General features: G+C 38.8%; 2 protein-coding genes across 4 annotated transcripts; both read left to right on the forward strand.

Annotated features, from left to right (window-relative positions):
• The first annotated feature begins 574 nt into the window (after positions 1-574).
• On the forward strand, positions 575-10,333 carry manba (mannosidase, beta A, lysosomal). 2 transcript variants are annotated; one of them, XM_067479743.1, is made up of 17 exons: positions 575-909; positions 1,995-2,089; positions 2,172-2,277; positions 2,372-2,545; positions 2,798-2,921; positions 3,471-3,640; positions 3,760-3,870; positions 4,725-4,876; positions 5,068-5,185; positions 6,140-6,226; positions 6,536-6,703; positions 6,886-7,104; positions 7,270-7,434; positions 7,555-7,699; positions 8,056-8,198; positions 9,334-9,594; positions 9,883-10,333. In XM_067479743.1, exons 1-17 carry the CDS (start codon positions 694-696, stop codon positions 10,105-10,107), a joined length of 2,679 nt encoding a protein of 892 aa, XP_067335844.1. In that variant the 5' UTR covers positions 575-693; the 3' UTR covers positions 10,108-10,333. The 2 variants fall into 2 exon arrangements, with proteins under 2 accessions (XP_067335844.1, XP_067335845.1); XM_067479744.1 differs by lacking the exons at positions 575-909; positions 1,995-2,089 and having other exon boundaries at positions 3,425-3,640.
• A 1,709-nt stretch (positions 10,334-12,042) lies between these two features.
• Positions 12,043-25,580, forward strand: slc39a8 (solute carrier family 39 member 8). 2 transcript variants are annotated; one of them, XM_067479754.1, is made up of 8 exons: positions 12,043-12,555; positions 12,937-13,099; positions 16,728-16,897; positions 17,008-17,130; positions 18,341-18,505; positions 23,358-23,565; positions 24,420-24,604; positions 25,109-25,580. In XM_067479754.1, the coding sequence occupies exons 1-8, from the start codon at positions 12,331-12,333 to the stop codon at positions 25,253-25,255; spliced, it is 1,386 nt and encodes a 461-aa protein (XP_067335855.1). In that variant the 5' UTR covers positions 12,043-12,330; the 3' UTR covers positions 25,256-25,580. The 2 variants fall into 2 exon arrangements, with proteins under 2 accessions (XP_067335855.1, XP_067335856.1); XM_067479755.1 differs by lacking the exon at positions 17,008-17,130.
• The last annotated feature ends 63 nt before the right edge of the window (positions 25,581-25,643 follow it).

The raw sequence follows: 25,643 nt of genomic DNA on the forward strand, positions 1-25,643 counted from the left end.
AGAGAGGAAAGCGATAAATGTTTAACAAAAACGGGAAAAGTGTGGCATACTTATTATTTAGATATTTGTAAAGAGAAAATTTCTCCTTTCACTCCACAATTATATACCACTTTGTGTTGGTCCATCACATAAAATCCATTTGTTTGTGGTTGTAAAATAACAAAATGTGGAAAAGTTGAAATTTTTTTTTTTCAAGGTGCTGTGTATATGCTGAAAAACATTTCACACATGGATTTTTGGTTAAGCTGTCCTTCATATTTGATTTTCAAAGGGGTGGAAAAAAGTTGTTGCACCTAAGTAAACAACCTAAATAGTGGCTTGTAACTAGTCTATTAAGATGTGCACGGTTTATAACCGTGTTATAAGTGTCGCCTTGTCAGGAAGTGGGACCATAATGTGGTTTTCCATCCAGGGACCCGTTCATTCGTCTCTTCAAGCGGCCTCCAAAGCCCTTTATTGCAGCTCAAAACATATTCTATTCCCACGTGGCCAAAGTTATAAATATAGAAAAAGTAAAACGAAAAAACGCGAGCTCTTTCGCGCCAAGACTTGCTCCTCTGGTCACCTGACTTACGCGGGTGGGTCACATGACAAATAAGGAAGCACCCGTTCAGTTAGGAAATACAGTAAAGTCAGAAAGTAGAGTTAAGGAGTAATACATTACTCTATCATGCCTGCAACAAACTGCAAACTATGACTCCGCGTGGGAAGATTTTTATGTTTGTGTTTGGTGGTTTGTCGTGTTTGCTTGATGGCGTTTTATCCGGACTTTCCGCAGTAACCGAGCAACGACACACTCAGAGTCTGAACGGTAAATGGAGTCTGTCAAACTCCAATGGTTCCGTGTCGCTGCCCGCAGAGGTGCCTGGAAGTGTTCATTCCGCTCTGCAGCAGCAGGGATACATCCAGGTAGGACGAATAAGCCAATGGGTTCGATTTCTACTGCAGCTATTCTTTGTTGTGTGATGTTCTGCGATTAGTTACTTACTAATGTAAACCAGCCTCCCTTGATCAACCTGAGATTTACATGACATTGGACATTTATTATCGATACATTCATATTCTTATTATTTTGGCCTTTCAAAATTGTGCTTCCAGAGGTATCGAGGTCTTTGCCAGTTTCTTGCCGTTTGTTTGTGGCAACTTAATTTAATAAAAACTGCTAAAGCTCTGTCATCCTGAATAACTTCACTTATAAACACAGTAGAACCACTGAGGAATAAACTTTTACCATTGTCTGCACAAGCATAAATCACTATTATTATCAATTAAAAATTCTGAGCCCAAGTACACATTACATACAAATTATTGTTCATACTCCATATCACTGTCCGTTTTGTTATGTTTTGGTGCTGACAAAAGTGTTAACATTCTTTAAATGCCTCCAATGTTCACATTCAATGGAAAGAAATTGTGTCCTATTCACATATTTATAACTTAGAAGTTGCAAACTGTAGCTTTGGTTAATAAGCATCTTGTTTTACATGTAAACAGCTCAGCGCCCACAGAAGGTGGCACTGGAAACCTGGAAACTGCAAATAACAGAATGGCCTGGCAAACGTCTCCCTTTGAGTTCTTGTTGTGACTGTTAAACGGCTTGATTAAACCATATTTCTGTTACTGATGTCATGGTTATTTGTGGTGAGCTAAACTGCATTATATTGTGGTGTGTTTCAATCACGTGGCCTCCGTCATGTTTGCAAATGGCCTGGGCAAAACATTAGAAACATCTCTCAATGTAATTCAGTCCAGTTCAGTGCCACTGTAAACCTGTAGGGCTTTTAATAAACAAATAGGAGGTGAAACTACTCCCCTACGTTTTTTAAATACAATTGCACATTATAATCTTTTAACTGGCAGACTTGCATTTGACTTGCTAGTAGGTGTAGCCAGTAAAGTGACCATGTCAGCACATGCTTAGGTATTAGCTGCAGATTTACATTGATTAAAAAACATGTCATTACCCTCTTTGAACGTTTGTGCTTTTCCTTCAGGACCCATATTTCCGGTTCAATGATGCGTCTTATCGCTGGATCGCTTTTGAAAACTGGACGTACACAACAACGTTTACTGTGTCTGCCCACCTGAGGTCACTCTAATAGATTTGCATTCTCTTTGCATATCGTTTTCTATCACCTGTTACTGCTTCACCTGGTTTTCTGTATTAACAGAGGCCAACAGAAGGTGCTTCTTGTCTTTGATGGTGTGGACACTGTTGCATCAGTTTCGCTCAGGGGAGTCTTGGTCGGGAAGACAGACAACATGTTCCGTAGATACGTATGTTATCAGAAGCAGTTAACTATGCATTTTGTTTCTCATCAATCCGTCGCTTGTTTGCTTTCTTAGAAATATCATCTGCTTTGCTGTATAGGACTTCTCGGTGAGAGAATTGCTGAAGGACGAGGATAATGTGCTAGAAGTCACCTTGTTGTCTCCAGTTTTTTATGCATCTGAGCAGAGAAAAGCTCATTCTGCTTACAGCGTTCCTCCTGAATGTCCTCCAGAGGTCCAGAAAGGAGAATGTCACGTTAATTTTATCCGAAAAGTGAGTGCACCCTCCAGAGTTTCGTCTCCCGTCTAGAAGCCTGGAAGTAAAAACCATGTGTGTCAAACAAACACCAAGTCGTGACTTTCTTTTTTTAATAGCTTTACCACCTGTTTACCACAAGTCTTAAAAGTCTTACTGTTCACAACCACATAATACAAGAGCAAAGTATCTGTCGTCAGTATTTATACACCTGAATTTGGGCATTTGTTTCATTACATCTAAACAATCCCTCACTCTTTTTCGGTGCAGGAGCAGAGTTCTTTCAGTTGGGATTGGGGACCTTCGTTTCCCACGGTGGGACTGTGGAAGGAGGTTCGACTGGAGGCGTTTGATGTCCTGCACCTCATCCAGGCTTCGTCTGTTTCTCTATACAGTACGTACTGTTAACCGCTTTTAAAAATACTTATTAATTAACATACAATTCAACAAGATTTTAAATTGGAATGATGTAAAGAGAAGGGGGGCATTTCAAAGATCTAGGAAGTATTTTATTAATAGGAATACAAATGTTGATTATGATGACTGTAAATTTTACCCACATATTTTAGCCATGCAGAGTGTTAAATCAATTCTGGATTGAGGGGAAAAGTGAGCTATAATAAAATGTAATTGTTTTCAGGTTTTATTCTTTATGCCTTTTTAAAGTATTGTAACGTCAATGTGTATTAATGATTCATTATTTAATGTATTCTTATGACTCCTTTACTTTGTTACTTTTTCCTGATGTCTGGGGGAATTTGCTTCCCAATCTTTTAAATGTCCCCACTCGTACAAAGCCTAAAATAGGTGTGATTAAAGGTTTTTTTTTTTTTTTTAATAAATCAATGTGTTTTTGCATTTTTTCAGTTTTTTATCACTTGTTTTATCTTCCCTCAGCTTCACTGTGTTCAACCATTAAACGCGTATCTGTCCGTCTGTCTAGATGACAGCCTCTCTCGATGGAGGGTCCAGGTTGACCTTGTTGTTGATGCAGTTCAGACAACAAATTGCCAAATCACACTCTCCATACCGGAGCTGGACTCCGAGCAGAGCTTCCAGACACAGTTTTTCCCTGGAAGGAGCAAGAACACTTTCGTCTTACAGATAAACACGGTATTTGATACAGTTTACGGTAGAAAGGTTTCGAAGTTTTGCCAAATCAATATGTTGGGACCTTTTATTGATATATTGTCACAGTCAAAGCTATAAACTGTTTTTCCTTGTACTTCCAGGGTTTCCAGGTGAAGCTGTGGTGGCCCAATGGACACGGAGACCAACCCTTTTACCACATGACTGTCAAAGGTTTTGAGGATGGACTTTCCATCCTAACAACAGAGTCTAAGGTTAGATTTCACGTTATGTCAACACACACATTCCTTCCATATTGTATGTACATATTTACCTCTTGTGTTTAATTTGCTTAAATTCTAAGATTAAATTTGAACTTGATGCACATCTTTAACACTTCTCCCACTTTCTCCACTCTTAACGTATAATGCGGAAAAAGATGACTACGATTGCACTAAATTGGATTCAAAATTTCTTAAGGACAGTATACACCCATCCTTCTATCGCTTATCTTTAACTGCTTATACTGTGGGGGAGACGATCCCAGCTGCCATTGGATGAGAGGCAGCGTCTCAAGTCCATTTCAGAGCCAACACGCAGAGACATACACAGACAGACAACCATTCACACTCACACCCATGGGCAGTTTACCTAACATGCATGTGGTTTGACTGTGCGAAGAAACTAGAGCCCAAAGGCTGCAGCTGGCTGTTACTCACCCCACCACTGTGCTGCCCCCCAGTGGTTTTAAATAAAAATACATTTGCAAATATCTTCAGAGGTGTTGTATCAAATTACCGTGGTACTTTTATAATATTACCATTAAAAATTACAATAAGGGTGAAATGCAAAATTTCCATATTTCCACTAGAGATATTGTTCGATGCTAAGCAACGGGAGAAAATACAAAGGATGAAACTTCTTCAGTGTTGACGTGGGTGTTTTTATGGGTTTTTCTTATGTCTATGTTTTTAAGTAAATGTGTTGTGTTTTTATGTTTTCTGCAGCCGAAAAATTGATTACATCTAGAGGTTTCTTATTCATTTTCTGTGATATGAACCGTCATTTGTCAGTTTCAGAGCTGTACATGGCCGTGGATTAAAAGTGATGATGTAAATTTATCCTTCAGGTGTATTTTCGCACAGTGGAACTTGTCCAGGAGCCAATTGTTGGTTCTCCAGGCCTGAGCTTTTATTTCCGCATCAATGGGAAACCAGTTTTCCTCAAAGGCTCCAACTGGATTCCAGCCCACGCCTTCCAGGACCAAGTCACCCCTGCTGTGTGAGTGTAGCTTGCACCTGAGTTCTGTCAGTTGACGGGAGTATTAATTACAAATGCTGACAATGTTCTCAGCAACATTTCTCCTACTTTTCTCCTTGGTATCATATATGTCCGAACAATTTTTTTTTTTTACTTGGAATCAAAGTTACACATTAAAACTGAATCTACCTGCTCTCGTTTTGTTCTTGGAGCTTGAAGAACCTGTTGCAGTCCGCAGTGGATGCCAATATGAACGCCCTCAGGGTCTGGGGAGGAGGAGTGTATGAACAGGATCTATTCTACAGCCTCTGCGACGAGCTGGGAATCATGGTAACTACAGTCACCCTCTAGTGTTGGCAGTATTGCTACTATATCACAATCTAAAATCAATCAACAATCAGTGGCACATTGCTTTAACTTACTTGTGGTTGCAGGTGCTTTTTGTAACATTTTTAACAAAACACTGCCAGCAATTTAAATATTTCTCCATATCCCATTCACTTATTTTGAAGCACAAACAGACTAATTCAAGCATTCCCAGTTTCTCAGCAGACTCGTCTCTGGTTGGTTCACAGCTCAGAGTTTGACTGAATGTAGATCCTTGGCCAGCAAATACAAACACAGCTGCATTTTTTGGGGAATATAAATGTTAATCTACAGTAGCTTCTTTCCTTCTCTGATTGCAGTTTATTTATCAACATTATGTCGATCGCACTGATGCGTAGTCGAAATTTGCCAGGTTTTTATTTTTTTTGTGGAGAAGCAAAAATGTTCACTTTTCTCAGAAGGAAATTGCTTTGCCTTGTTACAGTTGCTCTCTATTCAAAGGGAAAGGGAAAAGAGAGGAACACACTAAAACCAATTCCCCCAATGGGCAGTGTGAAAGGGGCTAATTCATCCTAATCATATCCATGATTGTTGCCGGAGGTGCTTAAAGGCAATAAGCCCCAACTGTTCTTCATATATTTGCTTTCTTCCAGACGATATAGTTATAAGCCTCCATGTCATTGGAATATAAACTAAAATGAGTCATCACACTGACTTTTTGTTTCTTTATATAACCATCATAGCTTGGCCAGTAAATAATTACAGACTGATTAAAAATATTAAACATTTGCACTGATAAATCAGGAAAGTGTGGTTCCAAAAGAAAGTATCACATTGGACTATTTCAGGACAGATGACTATATTTCTGCACAATTTATGATTGCATAACACCACAGTGACTCATGAACATATTGTAGAACAGATGGATGCTCACAGTGTTTAAATATGTGTCTTTAGGTTTGGCAGGACTTCATGTTCGCCTGCGCTATGTATCCCGCTGAGGATGAGTATATACAGACCGTAAGAGAAGAGGTCATCCAACAGGTGAGGGGTGTATTGTTTTTTCTTCCAGGTTTCAGAAAATGCAGTATTTGTTACTGTATTTTTCTATATATTTTTCTGTCAACAACTGTACAATGGTAAATTTTAGATGGATTACTGAACAAGTTTTCTGTCCCAATCGACTAGAGCTGTTGCTATTGATATGTCAATTTAAAAGCACAAAAACAGACAAAACTAATAGCAACTACTTTAAAGCTAGTTTGTTGCGTCTTGAACGTAGCCCGGTAACCATTTTTGCCACTCTGTATTTAAATAAAACGTACTGAGCTTTGTCTTGTTTTAATCCGTCAGGTTCAGCGGCTCAAGTCCCACCCCTCTGTAATAATCTGGAGTGGAAACAATGAAAACGAGGCTGCTCTGGCGACAAACTGGTTCCACATCCCAGCATCCCAAAGGCCAATATACATTAAAGACTATGTGATGCTGTATGTGAACAACATAAGGAAGATTGTGCAAGAAGTGAGTGAACAGTCATTCCACATTTTAAAAGAAGCAGCCAGAATGAATTTACAGATGTACAGTGTAATCAGCATTTTAACAGTTAATTATTTCAGTGCTTTTTTTTTTAATCCAGTTAAACGTCTAGAATCAAATCACTCAGAAGTGAGTAATAGTAAATAGTAATATTTTCTGTCTTGCAGGAGGACCAGAGCCGCCCGTTTCTCGTCTCCAGCCCCACAAATGGCGCTGAATCCGAGCAGGAAGGATGGGTGGCAGCAAATCCCTATGACCCTCACTACGGAGACACTCATTTCTACAGCTACGGTTCTGACTGCTGGGACTGGAGGACTTTCCCTCGAACGCGTTTCGCCTCTGAATACGGCTTCCAGTCCTGGCCTTCATTTTCCACCCTGCAGCCGGTGACTAAAAGAAACCTATAATTTGTTTATAAGGTTTCTTGTTTATATTACTAGTGGGTCATTACTTAGAAAAACTGGGTAAGATAAAACCAGAATAAGTCTTAGAAAGGAGTGAAATGATTTTAAAAAGCATCAATTTTTGTTATATATCTTTTCCCCCTGCAGGTTTCCATACAAGAAGATTGGAGCTATGACAGTAATTTCACTTGCCATCGCCAACACCATCAGGCTGGGAATCCACAGATGTTAATGCAGGCTGCTATTCACTTCCACCTGCCAAACTCTACTGATCCTTTGAAACGATTTACAGACACTCTCTATATAACTCAGGTAAAACATGCAAACAACACTCAACTCCCTCCACTTCTGTGCGGCCCACCCATTAAGATAATCACACTAAAATATATTAGATTACAAAGTTTTTCTGCAGTAACGGTCGTACCTGTCCAGGTGGCACAGGCTCAGTGTGTGAAGACTCAGACGGAGTTTTATCGGCGAAGTCGGAGTGAGATCATTGACGGCAAAGGTCACACTATGGGTGCTCTGTACTGGCAGCTCAATGATATTTGGCAGGCACCTTCCTGGTCATCGATCGGTGAGTGAATGAATTCGTGACCGAGAGAAGCGTATTTGGCTTCAGATTTGTGGCAAATGAGGGAATCATCTTGGATGTGAGTCCTGCACCCCGGACTCAAGGCTATGGCAGAAATTAGGGGGACAGCTCATATGACTGAATAGCTAATTAAACCAACTGATGCAGCAAATAATCACAGGAGATGTGTTAGTCAGTGAGATCAGCATTATATGATGCGCATGCTGCATGAACAGAAGAAAACCAAAGAGAAGTAACAGCAAACAAACACCAGTGCTAGTTACGGTGTTTATTGTTACTTGAGATTGAACATCTGTGTTTTAATCCTATGACATCTCATTTTCTCTGTGTGTGTACAGAGTTTGGTGGGAAGTGGAAAATGCTGCATTATTTTGCCCGGAACTTTTTTGCGCCTGTGCTTCCTGTTGGGTTCGAAGACAACGACACGCTGTTCATCTACGCCGTCTCAGACCTGAATCAAGACCTGAAGCTCAGGACTGTGGTATGTTTTCAAGGCTAAACCGAATGGTTGCATGACATTAACAAACTTCGGGGCCACTGTGGCTCAGGTAGTACAGCAGTCATCCACCAATCCCAGGGTTTTTGCCCCGATTTCTGGCTCCTCCCGTGACATGTCGAAGTGTCCTTGAGCAAGACGCTGAATGCAGTGTAAAGCACTTTTCGGTACCAATTATGTAGAAAGGCTATATATGTTCAGACCAAAGCAAAAGCAGCTGGAATGTCAAAAAAGTGGACGTGCATCTTTTCCCAACATACAAGCTTAAGTGACTTTTTGTGTAGGCAATAACAGTAGCATAAGACATTAAAAGAAATAAGAATAAGAAATTAATACCATCACCACTTAATAAAAAACACTCCAGTGTGACTCCACCACCCGCTCTGACCTCAATAATAAAAAATCACCTTTCTGTTTCAACTTGAAAACTTGAAAGACTTGTAAAAGTCAAATTCATCGCTGGATGGCATTAGATGGTACAGTTGTACCTAATTAGTTGCCAGTAAGTATATATGTATATAAGAATTTTGCAAAATGAGTTTCTGTTTTTGCTTTTTGACACACTCAAACTGTATAGGCACTAAAGGCCAGTAACATATATGTTATCTACTACTCTCCTTTCGACTTATCCCGTAAGTTCAGGGTCACCACAGCCGATCAGTGTCCACATGTTGATTTGGCACAGTTTTTACACCGGATGCCCTTCCTGACGCAACCCTCCCCGACGCAACCCTCCGCAATTTCTACCGGGCTTGGACCGGCACTGCACAGCTGGTGAGGGGAATGGGCTGTTAGGGGTTCAGTGTCTTGCCCAGGGACACTTCGACATATAGCGTAACATATATGTTATGTTATGGACTAATGCAAATGTCCATCCATCGATTTTCTGTAACCATTTGTCTAGCTCAGCATCACAGAGGGCTGGACAAATTATTATTTGCATTTAACAAATGCATGTTCTCTACTAAAAGAAATCTATAATAAGAAGACAAAGTCTAATTCTGTCAAATTGATAACTAACAAACTCTTTCTCCAGTTGTACACTGGTTAATATTAGAGTATTTCAACGCTTGTTCCTATTTATTTGATATTGTTCTGTCTGATTGATTTTCACAACCAGGTGACCGTGTACACCTGGACAGATCTGGATCCTGTGTGTACACGGAAGTCAGACCTGGTCCTGGTTCCGGCGGGGAGCGCCTTGGCCGTTTTTAAACAACCAGTTTCCACAATCCTGGATGGATGTGGACACTGCACCCGCCTCACCTGTCTGCTCACCTTCCATCTGGAGGACGCCAGCAGTGTTCAGCAGGGCCCCACAAACCACCACTTTCTGTGCTCCCCTAAAGAGGCTCAAGGCCTCCTGAGACCAAACATTACAGTAAGTGTTAGTGTAAAATGTATTCTGTAATATTAAATAATGCAAAATGACACATGATTGAGGCAAGAATCAAAAAGCTTATGAGATTATTATTAAACATCCATAGACATAAAAACTGAAATGTAACACAAAACCATGAGGGCTGGGATAATGAACACAGACTTCCAGTAAGCGTCGTTACTCACTCAGTCAAACCTTTAACACCTCAGACGTTTTCAGAGTTGTTATAATTGGCACTGCACCAACGGACTGAGACATTCTGACCAACGCAGTTCCTCTTCCCCACAGGCCAAGGTGCAGGAGGACAAGACCAGTTTCTCCATCACTCTCCACTCTGACTCTGTGGCTCCTTTTGTCTGGCTTGACGTGGGAAACATCCCCGGAAAATTCAGCTTCAACGGCTTCCTAATGGTGTCTAGAAATGTGACGGTCACTTTTAACCCTTGGCGTACCACCAGTGTGACAGAGCTCACCAAATCCCTCACCATCACTTCTTTAATGGACGTGTACTGACCTGAGACCAGCCAGAGTCCTTGTTGAGGTTTACCAAAGTGCAGAGGCTGTAAAGTGGAAACGTGGTGACAATCTGCATCTGAGCATTTTTTGTTGGCTGCTAAATGTCCTTTAAAGTGTCTTTTACTGAAAAGTTCCTGCTGCAGTTTGGCTTGTAAAGCTGATACTTTCCTTAATAAGCTACAGTGTGTTACTTTCCTTCCAAATATATTTTTGTCAAAAATCATCTCAGTAAGACTTTATTTAACAGGTCCCATATTTTACCGATAATTTCCTGAAAACTTCTTTTAAAAGTTTGATGCTAAGTTTCGGTTAAATACTTGTATTTTATCAGCAAAAACACGTTAATGCTATAAAATTTCACCCAAGCACCAACAATACTAACGAACACATTTCGACATATCAAAACTGTGAAATAATGTGACTAACTGTAGCACACTTTCTATTGGATTATTTTTTGGCCTTTCTGGTAAACACTGATGGATGTTTGTGAGTTCATCATTTGTGCCTTCGTGGAGAATTTCCTAAAATGTAACTAAGATTTTTTCCTGGATACAATCTGGAAAATACAGGATCTGTAAAATATAAGCAGAAGCAGGGAGAGGAAGGGCTGGGCCGAGCAGAGTGGATTGATTGCCATGCTCGTTTTCTCCCTAGCTTGATTTGCATATTGTAGCTTTAAGTGTCTGAGATGTTCCTGTTGCCAAACAAAGAAAAAGGCTCCAATAGTTAGACCACCGCGGGACACAATCTCCCAAACAAAGGAAATCATTTTAAGCTCCTAGCAACAGAGTCACCAAGTCTGTTCAGTCACTTGCAGAGAAACTTTGGGAAATGCCGGAGCATTGCATAATGCGTTTGATTTGTACAAAAACAATAAGTCAAAAGGATAAATGTGTAAAGAACAAAGCAGCTTTTAATAAGATGGTCTGGCCAGTATTATTTTGTTATGTCCTGGATGTCTTTATATGATTTAAATAAAAAACTCGGCCACTAGGTGGTTAAAAAAATTACAAAATCAGCATTGACATTAAATAAAATCTGGGATATCTTCGTGCACTGATTAATAAATTGCTGTTCCTGGGAATAAATGTAATGATTGATGGTTGTAAACTGCACTTCCTGCATTTTTGCACATTATTCAGAGAAGCAACTACTCTAACATCACATCTTGGATGTACAGTACTTTGGAAAATCGTTTTTGCATTATTTTGCATTTGCGTTTTTATTTCAACAATTAGAAGACAATTATCTTAATTTTCCTGCCAGGAAAATGAGGAGGGAAGACCAATGTCCCATTACTACATGTTTCCCATCCTGAACCTGATTCTGACAGAGGTTTCCTCTCCACCGCCGCCTTAGTGCTGGCTCAAAAGAGATTTGTTGGGTTTTCAATACATTTAAGCAGTTTTACTTCATTTCTGACCACCGGCAACATCTACACCAAATACATATGGAGATTTTACATATGTGCACACACACATGCACATCCTCTGAATGGAACAAGCTGCCTCACATGAACGGGCCAGTATTCACACTTTTTACAAAAATGCATTTACCGAGCACACTCAGTGCTTATTATGTTACTGCTGTTGTGTCATGAGTTTTTACATATCTTGTATTTTGTATGTGTGGTGACCAGAAAAATCACTGCAGTGATTTATTATTATTTTTATTATTATATTCTTTTGATAGTGAATGATCGGAACACTTTCTCCTGCAGTTGGAGTAAACATTATTGCTGTGTCCTACAGTGACCATCTGCGGCCACTAGGGGGTGATGGGACCTTTAAACTCACCAGGGACCACCTACGCACACAAGGACACACTTTGGACTGTAGTAGTGTGTGTGTTTCTCTCTCTCTCTGTTGTGTGTGTACGTTGCATACCAACTGAAGAATGTGGGTCACAAAGGAAAGCATTCAAACAGTGAGTGCATGCTGTTGGTCTCCTTTTTTTTTTTCGTCCATAACTGATCTTTGAACGTGATCTAACCTCATACTGTCCCAGCAGATCACCCAGAGCACATCAGGAGGAACTACTGCTCCCAAAGATCTGCAACCTTTAAACCCAAAATACTGATTTCTGCTCCGGGCTGTGCCATGGACCTGACCCAGGACTGTGTAAAGCTCCTCAGAAAAGGTGAATTTTGAATAAAATGTTTCAGAAGAGCAGAGGACGCAGAGTTATTTACTGAAGAAAGTGAACACTTAAAAACTAGAGATGTTTAACTCTAGATGCTTTATTATGTGCCTTTTGGCTTTTGGCACAACATCCCAGAGTCTAGATGTTATTGTACAGGATGGACATGGGTTTCTGGAGAATATTTTACACTATTATGGTGGAAATGATTCGATATCAATGGACAATCTGCACGATCTACTGCTGTTAATCTCAGCCAGAAGAGCTGAGTCAAAAACTGAGGAAAATCCACTGGGAAAACAAGAGGTGAGGATGACAAATGTCATTTATTTCTAAACAAATGTATTAATAATAATTTAATAAGTTGAATAAATGATCTCATGTAGTATGTGGTCTTACCGGTGGATGAGTTTTAATTAGATTTTCTTCATTCCAACTATTTAATCAAATATACTTTTGACATTGTAAAGGTATAGACACAGTCATTAATTCCTAAAAAACACTGTCCTAGTATTGGACTTTCATGTCATTAATGGATCCTCCGTTGCCAACAAGAGTTATTACATCTTTATTCATGTAGTACTTTGTATTCATAAAGATGCAATACAGTTCATAAAATATTAGAGGATTTTATAGATTCAAACTTAATTAGAAGAATCTGTCTAATAATGTCTTTCTGACGTACAGTGTCCCTCAGCGGATCAGATCTTGTCCCACTTCGGGTTCAGTAATGTCAGCCAGCTGACTGTGGAACATCTGGGCAGGATCTGTCCCGCTGTGTTGACCCAGGTGCTGCTGCCCTCCTGCCCCTACACAGCCCCCGAGAACCTACCGCCTCTTCACTACACTGGTGAGTTGCTTCATCCCGACTGCTGTGTGCATCCCTGGTTTATTTGTCGAGTCCCAGCTGCAACTCAAATAATTCCCGGTTCACGAGGGTTTGTTTGCCTGAAGTGGGTCTGGTGGTGTTTTTATCCGCAGTGAAACAAATGTTGTGAGTTTATTTTGTGGGACAGTTCTGTAAATGAAGGCTGCTTCTTAAAGCCAGTGTGGGCTAATAATTTTTGGCTTGTGGGCCCCGAAAAATACAAGCGGATGTGTGGCGTCCTTCATTCACCTGTAAGGTCAAAGGATCAGATCAAGGATCAGAGCTTTGTGGGAGCTTTTCCTTTTGTCTCTTATATTTTCAATAATTCGGCTCTTCGTTGAAAAGAGAGATTTTCCTTGTGAGAAGACAGACACGCTGACCAGGATAAAGATGTGACATTAATTTGGTCTTTTTATCCTCCATTAGACATTATTAATAATGTATCATCTGTGCCCTATATAAACTGTAACTGTTCATGAAATATACATACTCATACATTTATTGTACATTTAATTCTGTTTAACATCTATGCATCTGCCTGGTTAACTCAGAATATTCATGTGTAGTATCTTATTACATATTATATTACTGCAATTTTGCAGCAGTGGTGGATGAAGCACTTAATAATGAATAATAATTTACTTAAGTAAAAGATGCAATACCACTGTGTAGAAATATTATGTTGCAAGTAAAAAGCTCGCATTTAAAATGTTCCGAAAATAAAAATACAAAAGCATGTGATTAGCTCAAAATATCTGTATTTTATGTCAGTGTAAATGATATTATTGTATTATACTGCAGTCATAGAATGATACTGTACCTTTAAAAAATTACTAGTAACTGCATTGATCACATAAATGAAATGGAGTAAACGTGTATTTTCCTCGAAATTGTGGTGAACTCAATGGATTAAGTAGTAGAAAATGGAAATCCCCTCAAAGGATTTTAGGGGACCTATCGGGCAGAGCCTCTGAGATTCCTGTATTTATTTATTGTTTGACAGAGCTCAGAGATTAGTAAAGACACAAAATGGCCACAAGAAATGCACAACCACCACACAAAGATGTTGAATGACCACCTAAACCTCTTTTAAAGAAACAAAATGACCAAAAACAAACACAAAATAAAAAAAAAACAAGTCACATGACCACAAACAGGCTCAAATAAAATGAAAGGATGATGGCCCCATTTTCCCTGTCTGGGCCCATTGGCCCATTTTCTCAAAATCCATCCATGGGTACTTGTTGAGTACTCTGGCACAGTACTCCAGCTACTTTTCTGCAGTGTATATTCATTAGTATAACTGTTAGTAGTCATCTTTAGTTTGTACTATTTAGTCTCATAGTAGTGGTTTTAGTTTTACACTTTAATTAGTCCATTCAGTCATTAATTAATTGTATTTCTTATCACATTTCAGTAGTTTTATGTAAAGAGGAAACTCTACAAATCTCCTCTGTGATTAATAAAACCACAGAAACCCCCATGGTCTTCGCAGAAAATGAAAAGCTATAAACACAAAAGCCCCATGTTGAGAAACACCGGAGTGGTTACTACATGAAGTCAAATGTGGTTGATGAAGTTAAGCCGATTAGTCACATGAACGGTAACTACACACACATTTGTCCTGTCAGACACACGCTGACGTCACGTCACAAAGATAACGCAATCTCAGTGTGAACTGTTGGGGAAATCAATAAAATTGATATGTGGACATTCCTGGCAAAAAAATGAAAGTCTTCTTTTTGGTCATTTTATGTTTTTGGTGTACTCAGCTTCTTTATAAAAGGAAAAAGGCTGCAGAGCTGTGAAATTATACACATTTCTGTGGCTTTTATAGTCCACAATTGAAACATACACATACTTTTATTTTATGTCTCCAATATAAATTAAGAATTTATGGATTTGTTGGTAGATGAAATTTCTTAAAAGAAAATGCATTATAATGAACTAATTACATTATATAAATGTTTTAATTTTTTAATGTTTTACATGTTTGAACATGTGTCTGCAGTTTGCATTACAAATATGGAAGCAGTTCGGAGTAAAAGATTGCATTTCCTGCATATCCCCCAACATTTGCTTTTATATTGCTGCCAACTTGACGGTAAAATGCTGAATACAAAACTTAAATTTATATTAGTTAATTTTCTTTTTCAAGTGAGTAATAATCAGGCCTTTCAACTGATTTTCTTTTTTAATCTGTACATGAAATAACAAGACGTGAACATTTAAGACTTCTGCACAATCTTTATTTATGAGACACGTGGAACAAATTTGGAGTAAACTTGTACATTCATGTTATCAGTAGTGTTGAAAATACTTTTATACTGAAAATACAGTTTCCTATCAGTAAGTCGGTCACATTGAAACCCAAAGAAGGTTCTTAGTATTTATACTTTTGTGTTTAAAGCATGTACTTTGTGCTTTAACTTTAGTAAAGAATTCATTGTGGTAGTGGAGACTTAGTGACAAAGATTCATACTCTACTCAACATTTCGGGCTCCTCATGTTTGAGTCTGGACCTAAAAGGCCTCGTGTCCTCACCCACTGTCTTGAAGCATTTCCGGGCCACTATTAACTCATTTTAGCGAAGCAAAAACTCAGTCATCGCTTGTGGTGGAGCCGTGGTCCTCCAAACTGTCCCGAGTTGACTCACAGAGTTTTACGTCACTTTTCTCCAGAGCTGTTGACGTTACAACCAACTGTGACTGTTGTCCAGTGTGATGTTCTTGATTCATGCTGTTTCCTCCACTGGTCCCACTGAACAGAATTCTTCTCTTGCCAGTAACTAGTGTAAATGTGCAGCATCTTACATGCATGTTCTCAGTAAAGTAAAAGTACCAATACTACAATACAGAAATACTCAGTTAAAAGACGTCCTGCTTTGTAGCGTAATGTAGAGAATTAGGTGAAAAAATACAAAGTATGAATTAACTTCCAAAAGTAAAAGTAGTTTAATAAGAATGAATGATTTTACCTTAATAATATGATACTATTGGATGATAAATATATGCATGTGTTTATCACTTTAATGTTGCAGCTTATAACATAACAAATTGTAATGACATTAATTTGTTTTTTAAAATTTACTTTACGTACTCCTGGGTAGCTTGTCAATTTCACCTTGGCAATCAATACATTTTTGTGATCCTATACTGTATTTTGTTTTATCGAAGTGAAGTGAAAGTATCTATAGTTATCGATCGCAGTTCAGTAAAAGTAGTTGAAGCATTAAGCAGCAGAGAGCAGACCTACTAAGAAAGTAGACATGTCTCAAAACTGTACTTACATAAATCTACTTACTTTACTAAGGTATGAATGCATGTGCTTCAGTCCTCTGCAGTGATGTAGCATGCGGTTAATTAAAGAAAGTTTGTACATTTGCATTAAACTCATTACTCTGAGATCAAATCCAAATGAATCGAGCACAAAATATGACAGCAGTGTTTTTCTGATATAAATAAAACCAACTTTAATCAAATCCAAGTCAGATGATGTTGGAGGACAGAAACACCACAACCGATGTCATTAAATGAGAAAAAAAAAAGAACCTCCACAAGAATAATGTTGACTACTGATAAACAACTGTTAATCGTTTCTTTCCTGCCAGTTTGGGGTTACGGGTTCCTGGCTGTTACTGTGATCAACCTGGCGTCTCTGCTCGGTCTCCTGCTGATCCCCTTTACCAAGAAACCTTATTTCCCCAAAGTGCTGACCTACTTCATCGGCCTGGCCATCGGGACACTGTTCTCCAACGCTGTACTTCAGCTCATACCTGAGGTTTGTAACTGGTGGAACTCGGGGGGCCAATCACACAGTCACAATAAGTAAAACACAAAGAGAAAATCTGGATCACTGTGGATCACTGACATCCTGCTGTTTATCCACAGGCCCTGGGATTTGATCCCAAAGCAGATAACTATGTGAAGAACGCAGTTGGAATATTTGGAGGGTTTTATCTTCTGTTCTTCATAGAGAAGATTCTGAAAATAGCTCTGCGAGTAGAAAGTGAGGTAAGATAACAGTATATGCACTGCTGTCAGTGAGTCAGCTTCCTTCACCTCTGTGGTCTGGGACACGATAAAAATTTATTGGGACTAGAAAACATAATATGTTCATAGGCTAAATGATGGCAAGGGAACCACAAACGTTTAAACTGAATAACGTTTATAAAAAGCTGATAAATTAAAAACTATAACAGGCCTCACAAAGCTAAGGAAGGGAAAGCCACGTTATTGTCCAACTTTGTGTTCTTTCTAATTTACGTTTTTTTGTTGTTGTTGTTTAAAAATGTATATGTTTTCATCATTTCGGCTCTGCACATGGAATGTGCCTTTCACCAAGCAATTGGCAACTGTCATGTTGACCCACATGCCCGCTCAACTACAGAAGGGGTTGGCAATAAACTCATATAACTTCGGTGATTCCTTATTAACTACCACCACCTTCAGGTCAAGATTTTAATTTCTGCAATATTTTGGTTCATGCTCAAATACTGATACAACACATTTTGACTTCAGGGTTAATGATTTCTACCTTATTCTAGGCTAACAGGGTTAAACTGCTTGTGCAAATACAGTGAATTCAATCATATGCCCTGAACTACAGTTTGGAAATTAACATTTATTAAGATGAAATCAGATATAAAATTTTTTGACTTAGTTTACTCGTTGTTTTTTTCTTTTTGTTCGATATCATAATAAATTTCATGAAACTCTGCACATCCATCAGAGACAAAAGTTTTCTTTGCGGCTTCTTTTGGTTTATCAGTTTTTGCACCCTTCCTGACAAAACCCTCCCCAATTTCTGACGGGCTTGGGCCGACACTGCACAGCTGGGGACGGGAATGGGCTGTTAGGGGTTCACCCAAAACATTTTTAAAGGCTTTAAATATTGTAAGATTTCTATAATTGAGTTTGGACATTGTATTGTATGTGCTTATTTAGCTTTAGCTCATTTTTAAAAATGAGTTCAGTTAAGGTTGTACACGGGTTATACACATCACTCATTTGATTTTCTCTGTTTGGATAATTGAGGATAGCTATTGTGTATATTGGTATAATAGTTACCCAGAGAACTAATGAAATGATGATGGTAAAACTGAAATATTGTAAATCAATTTTTGCCTAATGGGACAGTGTGTGGGAGTGTTTCGCGTGTTTGTTCAAAACTAGAAATAAAACTATAAGTATTTAATTTATGTTGTGTGTTTTTGCTCCTCAGCCTGGCCACAGCCACTTCACTCCTGCTGAAGCACCGCAAGAAAATGACGTACACAACGGAGACATACCGGGGAAAAATAACTCCATCATCCTGACCAACATCACCACCATTGCAGCTGACAGGAGCAACCCAGAACGTCCACATTCAATCATGTCACTTTCTCAGGTAATAAAAAAGTACAATATACAGTGTGATCTATGCTGAAATAAGCAGAATCATTATTTGTTTTCCATTGACGTTGGCCTCATGGTATTGATCAACTCTATCTGGGGACGTCACATTAACCTGCACAGTAATCAACCTTGTGCTCAATTGTGTTTTATCTACTGATTAGCTCAGGTCAGTCTTAATGCAAGCTTGTGAAAAAAAAGGTGAGGGTGTGCTGAAATCTACCCACAAGTCAATGTGTGATTTATAGTGTTTTGCTGTCCACCACATTCTACAATCTTAGACACACACCGACCGGTTATTGACCGGTAATTACCGCTGCATTTCCAATATCTTATCAGTAATTATGGTGTGAGTTCCAATTTGCAGCACCATGGAGCAAGTCCTTGTGCAATATCACTAAAATGTTTAATGATTTAAAGCTGAGCACAGCACAATCTCAAGTGAAAGTAACTCTAAATTAACTCTGAGAGTGTTAGATGTATACTCTGTATTAATTTAACACAATTTTTAGCAGCAATAATTGCTGCTTACTGTCTAAAAATAATTTTCTTGCTAAAGTGTCAAGTATTTGATCTACTTCTGTATAATTAAAAACAAACCGGTTACATTGGCTATAATAAAAGCACTATCAGTTCTTCTTATCCCATAATTCTGGATCAGTAGGTGGCTTTCCCCTGACAGTAGGTCAGCAGGTTCACAAGTTGTTGTGTTCTGGGGGCCCAGCAGATGGATAGATTGACAAAAGAAGTAGAGGGAAAAGCAGGGCTGCAAGGGAGGAGTGACACATAGACTCCCTAATTTCCTCTGCCTGCCATCACTTGAATCGATATCTCTCCTTAAGCAATACAATGGATGAACGTTTTGAGCTAAACATGCCTGTTATTACAAAGTAACCAGGTTTGCCTCACAGAAACATGGCTTAAAGATCACGCAAGTCCCAGCTCACCAGCATACACAACAATAAGATTAGAAAAGTGCAGCTTATTATCCAAAGGAGGTGGCTTGTGTATGTTTTGTTGACAGCAGCTGGGCCACTCAGTTTTGTGTAAGGGAACAGTTCTGAGAAAAGGATTATGGGATTCTTGTCTGAATACCTGCCCACGCTTCAGCAATATGTGAACTGCCCCACACCATTATCACGGACTCTTGATGGCTGTCACGAAAACATCAAACATGCTTTCAAAACAGCATGTCGATCGCTCCTTAAGAAACCCAACCACAACATCATTAACGTGGTGCCTCTATACAAGGTGGTGGCAAAGAGAGCAAAACCTGTTCCCAAACAAACGGGACAGAGATAAGAAATGACTCTAGGACATTTTTATTTGAATGTTGTTTGAACTTCAATAAGCTTACAGATGCTGCCACATCTTATTAAGTCCTGGATGTCACAAGAGCTGAGAAGTGCTTTAAATGAATGGAACTACAGGTAAAAGAGGAAAACGGAGGCTCTTCAGACTATAAAGTAAACTTGAGAGAAAGATTGCATTTCAATACATTAATGGGCAGATTAGTTTAAAAAAAGAGGACAGTGCCATAATTAAAATCTGTCAATACATGGAGTCAATTCTTTTGTAGATTTTATATAGTGAATGAAAGGGAAATATTTGGTGTCATATGCCAAAATATAGACACAAAGAAACCAGTTGTTACAGAGAATAATGAAATTGTTGCTCTCTCTAAACTAAAGCCCAGGAGAGCCACTGGCCTGGATGGGTTGAAGGCCCCTGTTCTTAAAGTATGTCACTACCAACTAAATGGGGTATTCACCACTGTTTTAAACACATGCACTGTATCAAAATTATGGAAATCATCAACTGTTTTCGAGTTTGCTATGTGTCAATGTGTCAGTCAAGGTGCATATGATGCAGTGAGGACTCTCTAAGGACTCCTCTCAACTTTTAACACAATAAAAATTTATACCGTACGCATCTAATACGACATGTGATTTAAATGGAAATGATCCGGCTTTATGGATATAATTTCCTGCTGTACACAGTCCAGTGGAAATTTGTCAGATGAGCTGATAGAAAGCAAATGCCTTTATGATTATGAACAGTGCTGTAAGTTCTTCAAGTACGCTGATGATATGGTACCGCTTAGACATTTATAACAGAGCCTTTAGGTGTGGTAGTGTGGCCAACGCTAAAGCTTTGGAAACATGGTGCCATGCCAGCCAGTTAAAAATTAATGCGACAGAGTCGAAAGAATTGATTATCTGTACTAAACAAGACATAAAAGTATAACCAGTTTCACTTGAAGGTCAATGAGTTGAAACTGTAGTTGGAACTTGCTCAATAATGCTGACAATGAATATACGTCATAAACTCTGCAGCGTTGTTGTTCAGAAAAAAAAGTACAAAAGTAATGTATATCAGGCTGGTTCAGTCTGTTCTTACATTCAGTATCTCTCTTGGGTTTGGTCACCTAAACTGTAAAAACAAAAATCTATGGATGATGAACACGCAGAAAGACCTATAAAGATACCGAGGAGAATTGTGAAAGATAGCCCCCACCCTTTGTCCGAGCGAATGGTGGAAAATATTCTATTCTTTTATATTAATATATTAAACATGGAGCCACAACCTTTTAAGTTTTAGATGCAAAATCTACTTGGTTAAGTTTAGGCACATACACCACAATGTTGAGTTTAGTTGAGTTCGAAGTGGGGAAACAACCAGTTGTGACTTACTTAAACTTCTTTGATTTAGCTCCACCCTTCACCTTCTACAGAGTGTCTCTGTCTGGCTCCACTTAAACAATTAAGATACCAAGATACCATTAAGATAGGAAAGGTTACAAGAGCATCAGACGGTTGCAGCAGTTGTTGCCAGGTATAGGAGGAACCATGCTACTAATAACGGCCCTCACAGACACGTCACTGTGCAGCATTTTAGTGACTGATCTGACAATTGTTTTAATAAAATCAAATGCAATCAAACGGCTTTAACTGCAATATCAAACTTCTAATTCACACACATTTAAGCGTTATGAATATAATTCTTTGGTCAAATTAAACCATAATAAATCACTTTTTCATGGACATGGTCAGGACCACTTCATGAATGAATCATGAGGAGAAGAATCCCTGCATGGGTGCAGATACAGATGCACTGTGAATGCAAGTTCTTAAACGTATTCACCGAATGAAACCTGGGCAAAATAAAAAGGCATTTTCCAACACGATGATGATCCCAAGTTCATTCGAATAAACGCATACCTTTTTTAAAAAAGTGCTTGACCTGGCATGTCCTCTGACTTAAATCCAAAACAACAAAATCCCTGCAGCAAAGTGTAACTGAAAATATTTCAGTTGAACAAAATAATAATAAAAGAAAAAGAAACAGACATCAAACATTTCTTAAATAACTTTGCATTAAATAGAGCAATGTTAAAATACTGAAATCTCTAGTGTCATATGGAGGAGTCTGGCTTTGAATGGAGGAAAACACTAAACAAACACACACAGTGACACAGAGGGATCAAGTAGTGAAACCAAGCCGAAGTCCTCTGATCTTTCTCCTCTTGGTAAAAGCTGGAATTCTCTGACTCAAGCATAAAGGCCCGTTGTTTGGCTGATAAAAGGAGAGGTTTGTCACTGCAGAGTAACTTCAATCAAGTCCCAAATGCTCTGTTGGTGCCCGGCTCTTCTCTGGTTTCCCATTAACAACACTTGTGCCATTATATTTGTAATTGAAGAGTTCTGTTGCAATGCTGCTCATCCATTTAGCAAAAACTTCCTCTAGTCGTTTAATGTCTATGTTTGAGATTTTGTCGACCCAGGATGGACCTGCTTTCACGAGTTAATGCTCTAGTCTGTTAGATTTCGTCGTTATTTTTGTCTTGCTAGTGACATGACTGTGTATAGTCAGTTTTGTGCAGATATTCGTGGTCTCCAGAAGATGAGCCACTCTGCCTTGACAACCTGGCAGATACCTCTAGTGCCACCATGAGGTTTTGTGTTGAATATCTCAAGCACTATTGTATATATTACAGCATTGTTAGGTACAGGCATTTATGTCCCCCACAGTATAAAGAATAACAACTTTGAGATTGCGATGCCAAAATTTTTATTTGCTATTGAGAAACACATTCACTATTACACATTTTCTTCACCTCTGGCAAAGTTGTTTTTTAATTGTAATATGAAGTCTCTGACTGTTTTACACTGCTTCTTGTACTCTGATAGGACAGATACAAAATACAGTACAGTAGTAAAAATACAAATACGTCAAATCAAAGGCAAGTCAGTTTTAGTTGTGCTGTGCGAAGTGGAAGTTTAAGGGGACATCAATATAAATGTGAACGTCAATGTTGTGAAATCATGTCAAATGAAAAAACGCTACCTGTTGTCAAAGACGAAGTTTTGCCTGCACCACGGCAACCTCATCCTCAGACAGAGAATCAGAAACCCTGAATGAGGAAGGAACCATCTTTCAGGGCGAATGGGACGCTGTTGCATATATGTAGTGTGAATTATACCCAAAACAAAGGCCAAGTAATAAATAATCATACAGTACAACAAAACATGAAAAACATATGAGCTGAAACACCCAAACAGTGTGTTCTATATATAAATTAGTCATATACCTGAGAAAGTTTTTTTTCTAAATATGGGAACAGTAGTGTCATTTTGACAGAGGAAATACTTTCACAAGGGGCCAAAAGTGAAATGTTCAACTTTGTTCTTTATTTTCTGAGTGAACTTTGGGTTTCAAACACAGAGGGATGACTATGTGTTATCTTTGCCGCTCACAAAACCCACTTATGTCATTGTTTGCACATCAGTCTTTTGTATGATCAAACAGGAGCGTGCTGCCTTTAACCTGACTCGTTGCTCTTCCAGGATGTCCACACCTCTGGTGTGATGTGCCACTGGCTGCGAGGGCAGCAGATCGCTAGCATCAAGACAGTGGCGTGGATGATAAGTCTGAGCGACGCGCTGCACAACTTTATCGATGGTCTGGCCATTGGCGCCTCGTTCACTGTGTCAATACTGGCCGGGTTTAGTACATCCACTGCAATAGTATGTGAGGAGTTTCCCCATGAGCTGGGTGAGTGGGAAGTAAAGACAAAATATCCTTTATTTAACCTCCTCAACCCCATGTCAATCATTAGAAACTCGTTCTGTTTTATTTGAAATACAAAGATCCCAAAGATCCCAAAGATAACATATAAAAGGTGTTTAAATTGCACAAATTGCTGTGATGCAGCTATTGAACATGCCGTCTTGGGATTTAATGTTTTGCACTACTGTAAATATATATGAATAAATCTGAAAATCATTTCACTTTATTAAAAATGTAGAACAATCTGATGTATAATATACAGTCTATCCAGGATACTGTTTCACTGGGTTGAATAAAATGAGTTTTCCAGTCATACAGCTACTTAAGAGGAAAGGAAACCGGTAAAAAATTTTTTAAAAAGGTTTAAAGCAGATTCTAGCTTTTTAGCCAAAGGTATTAAGAATTTATGACCTTTATCGACCTCTACGGACAAGCTGCAGAATTACACTAAAAAATATATCCTCAAGGCACATTTTGTCTTCACATTTGTGTCTCTAAAGTTAAAAGGCTGTCAGTCCTGTCAAACACTTAATCATCAGTGTTTGCTCTGATGATTGCACCTTTTGTATAGAAACATTATAGAAATAACAAATATTTTAGTTTCACTAAATTTCACCTCCCGTTACACATTGCTTTGTGCTCATTTTATTTCTTGCTGGAAGCAATAGTAGCAAAGCACACAGGTAGGACAATTCTGGGTCTTGTTTAGTCTTGAATAGTTAAAAACAAAGAGCAAAATACCACAAATCAACAACTTAGTGCTTGTAATGTAAAGTTCAATCTGCCTGTCAACTCTGTTCTCATTGGTGTATCAATGTCGTCTATTGTTCCCTCTGCAGGTGACTTTGTGATCCTGCTGAACTCTGGTATGAGCATTCCACAAGCCATTTTCTTCAACCTGCTCTCAGCAGTGTCGTGTTACGTCGGCCTGGTGTTTGGGATCCTGCTCGGGAGCAACTTTGCCCCCAATGTAATCTTCGCAATCGCAGGGGGGATGTTCCTGTACATTGCACTGGCAGACATGGTGAGTTACTGTAGGTTACCTTACCTAAGGATAGTGTGAAAAAAAAAAAAAAAACAGCATTTGGAGGTCATGACTCTAAATTGCCCGTAGGTGTGAATTTGAATGTGTTTGATGTGGTGCCCTGAAGTGGCCAAAATAACTGCTGGTGACTGCTGGTTTAAAATAAGTCAATAAAATACTGCAACTTTTTGTCTTGATAGTAATTATTAGGAGGGTGTACAATGGAATTACTGCTCATTCTCTGGGATTTGTTTATGGCTGTTTTTGGTATCCTCATGGAATTTGCTGCAATAGGAATCCTGTATAGCAACACTCTTATCAAGTTTCATAAGATATGACTCCGTTTGAACTCTTATCTGATATTAGCAGTTGCACGGGACAAATATAGACCCAGTCCTCCTGTTTTTCTCTTAAGACATCACATTACTTTGCTTGCTGTACATACAGAGCAGTATCTGTTTGGATTGTGTATGAGGCATATATATGATTCTTACTCTTCATCAGTTTCCAGAGATGGAGAGCATAGCACGCGGGCAGCAACGAACTTCCACCAAGATTGTCTTCTTCTTAATCCAGAATGCAGGGCTGCTCACAGGGTTCGCTATCATACTACTCATCACCATTTTTGCAGGAGACATCAACCTGGGCTAGAAGAAGGAGAAAGAGGAACACAAAATGGAAACGGAATCAAACCCTTAAAAGCTGCTTCTGTTTCTGCTCTCAACTTACTGTACTCTGCTGGCCAGGAAAGTGAATGTAAAGTGAATGTTTTGCACAAACAAAACTTGTTTAAAGGATGAATAGTGCTTCTACACGGTATGTTTGGATTATCAATGTAGTGGAATGTTTACTCCAGGAAAAGGAAAATCTGTACAATCATTTGATGTATGACATTTAAAGTTTAAATTTACATTTTAATTTAAAATTTTAATTCAGTCAAATTTAAGGAAACAATAAATTATTTTTTCATGCTTAATTTCTTGTATGTGAAGTTTATTGGACTTCAGTGATGCTGTATTGTAAATAGACCACTGTAAGC

Source organism: Channa argus, chromosome 16 (assembly GCF_033026475.1).
Source record: "Channa argus isolate prfri chromosome 16, Channa argus male v1.0, whole genome shotgun sequence".
Taxonomy (NCBI): Eukaryota; Metazoa; Chordata; class Actinopteri; order Anabantiformes; family Channidae; genus Channa; species Channa argus.

Bases quoted from the DNA above. Each gene is read 5' to 3' on its own strand.
- manba (XM_067479743.1), top strand. From the start codon at position 694: ATGACTCCGCGTGGGAAGATTTTTATGTTTGTGTTTGGTGGTTTGTCG. The intron at 2,546-2,797 runs GTGAGTGCACCC...TTTTCGGTGCAG, and splicing joins ACGTTAATTTTATCCGAAAA to GAGCAGAGTTCTTTCAGTTG. The intron at 5,186-6,139 runs GTAACTACAGTC...ATGTGTCTTTAG, and splicing joins GCGACGAGCTGGGAATCATG to GTTTGGCAGGACTTCATGTT.
- slc39a8 (XM_067479754.1), top strand. From the start codon at position 12,331: ATGTTTAACTCTAGATGCTTTATTATGTGCCTTTTGGCTTTTGGCACA. The intron at 18,506-23,357 runs GTAATAAAAAAG...TTGCTCTTCCAG, and splicing joins CAATCATGTCACTTTCTCAG to GATGTCCACACCTCTGGTGT. The intron at 23,566-24,419 runs GTGAGTGGGAAG...TTCCCTCTGCAG, and splicing joins GGAGTTTCCCCATGAGCTGG to GTGACTTTGTGATCCTGCTG.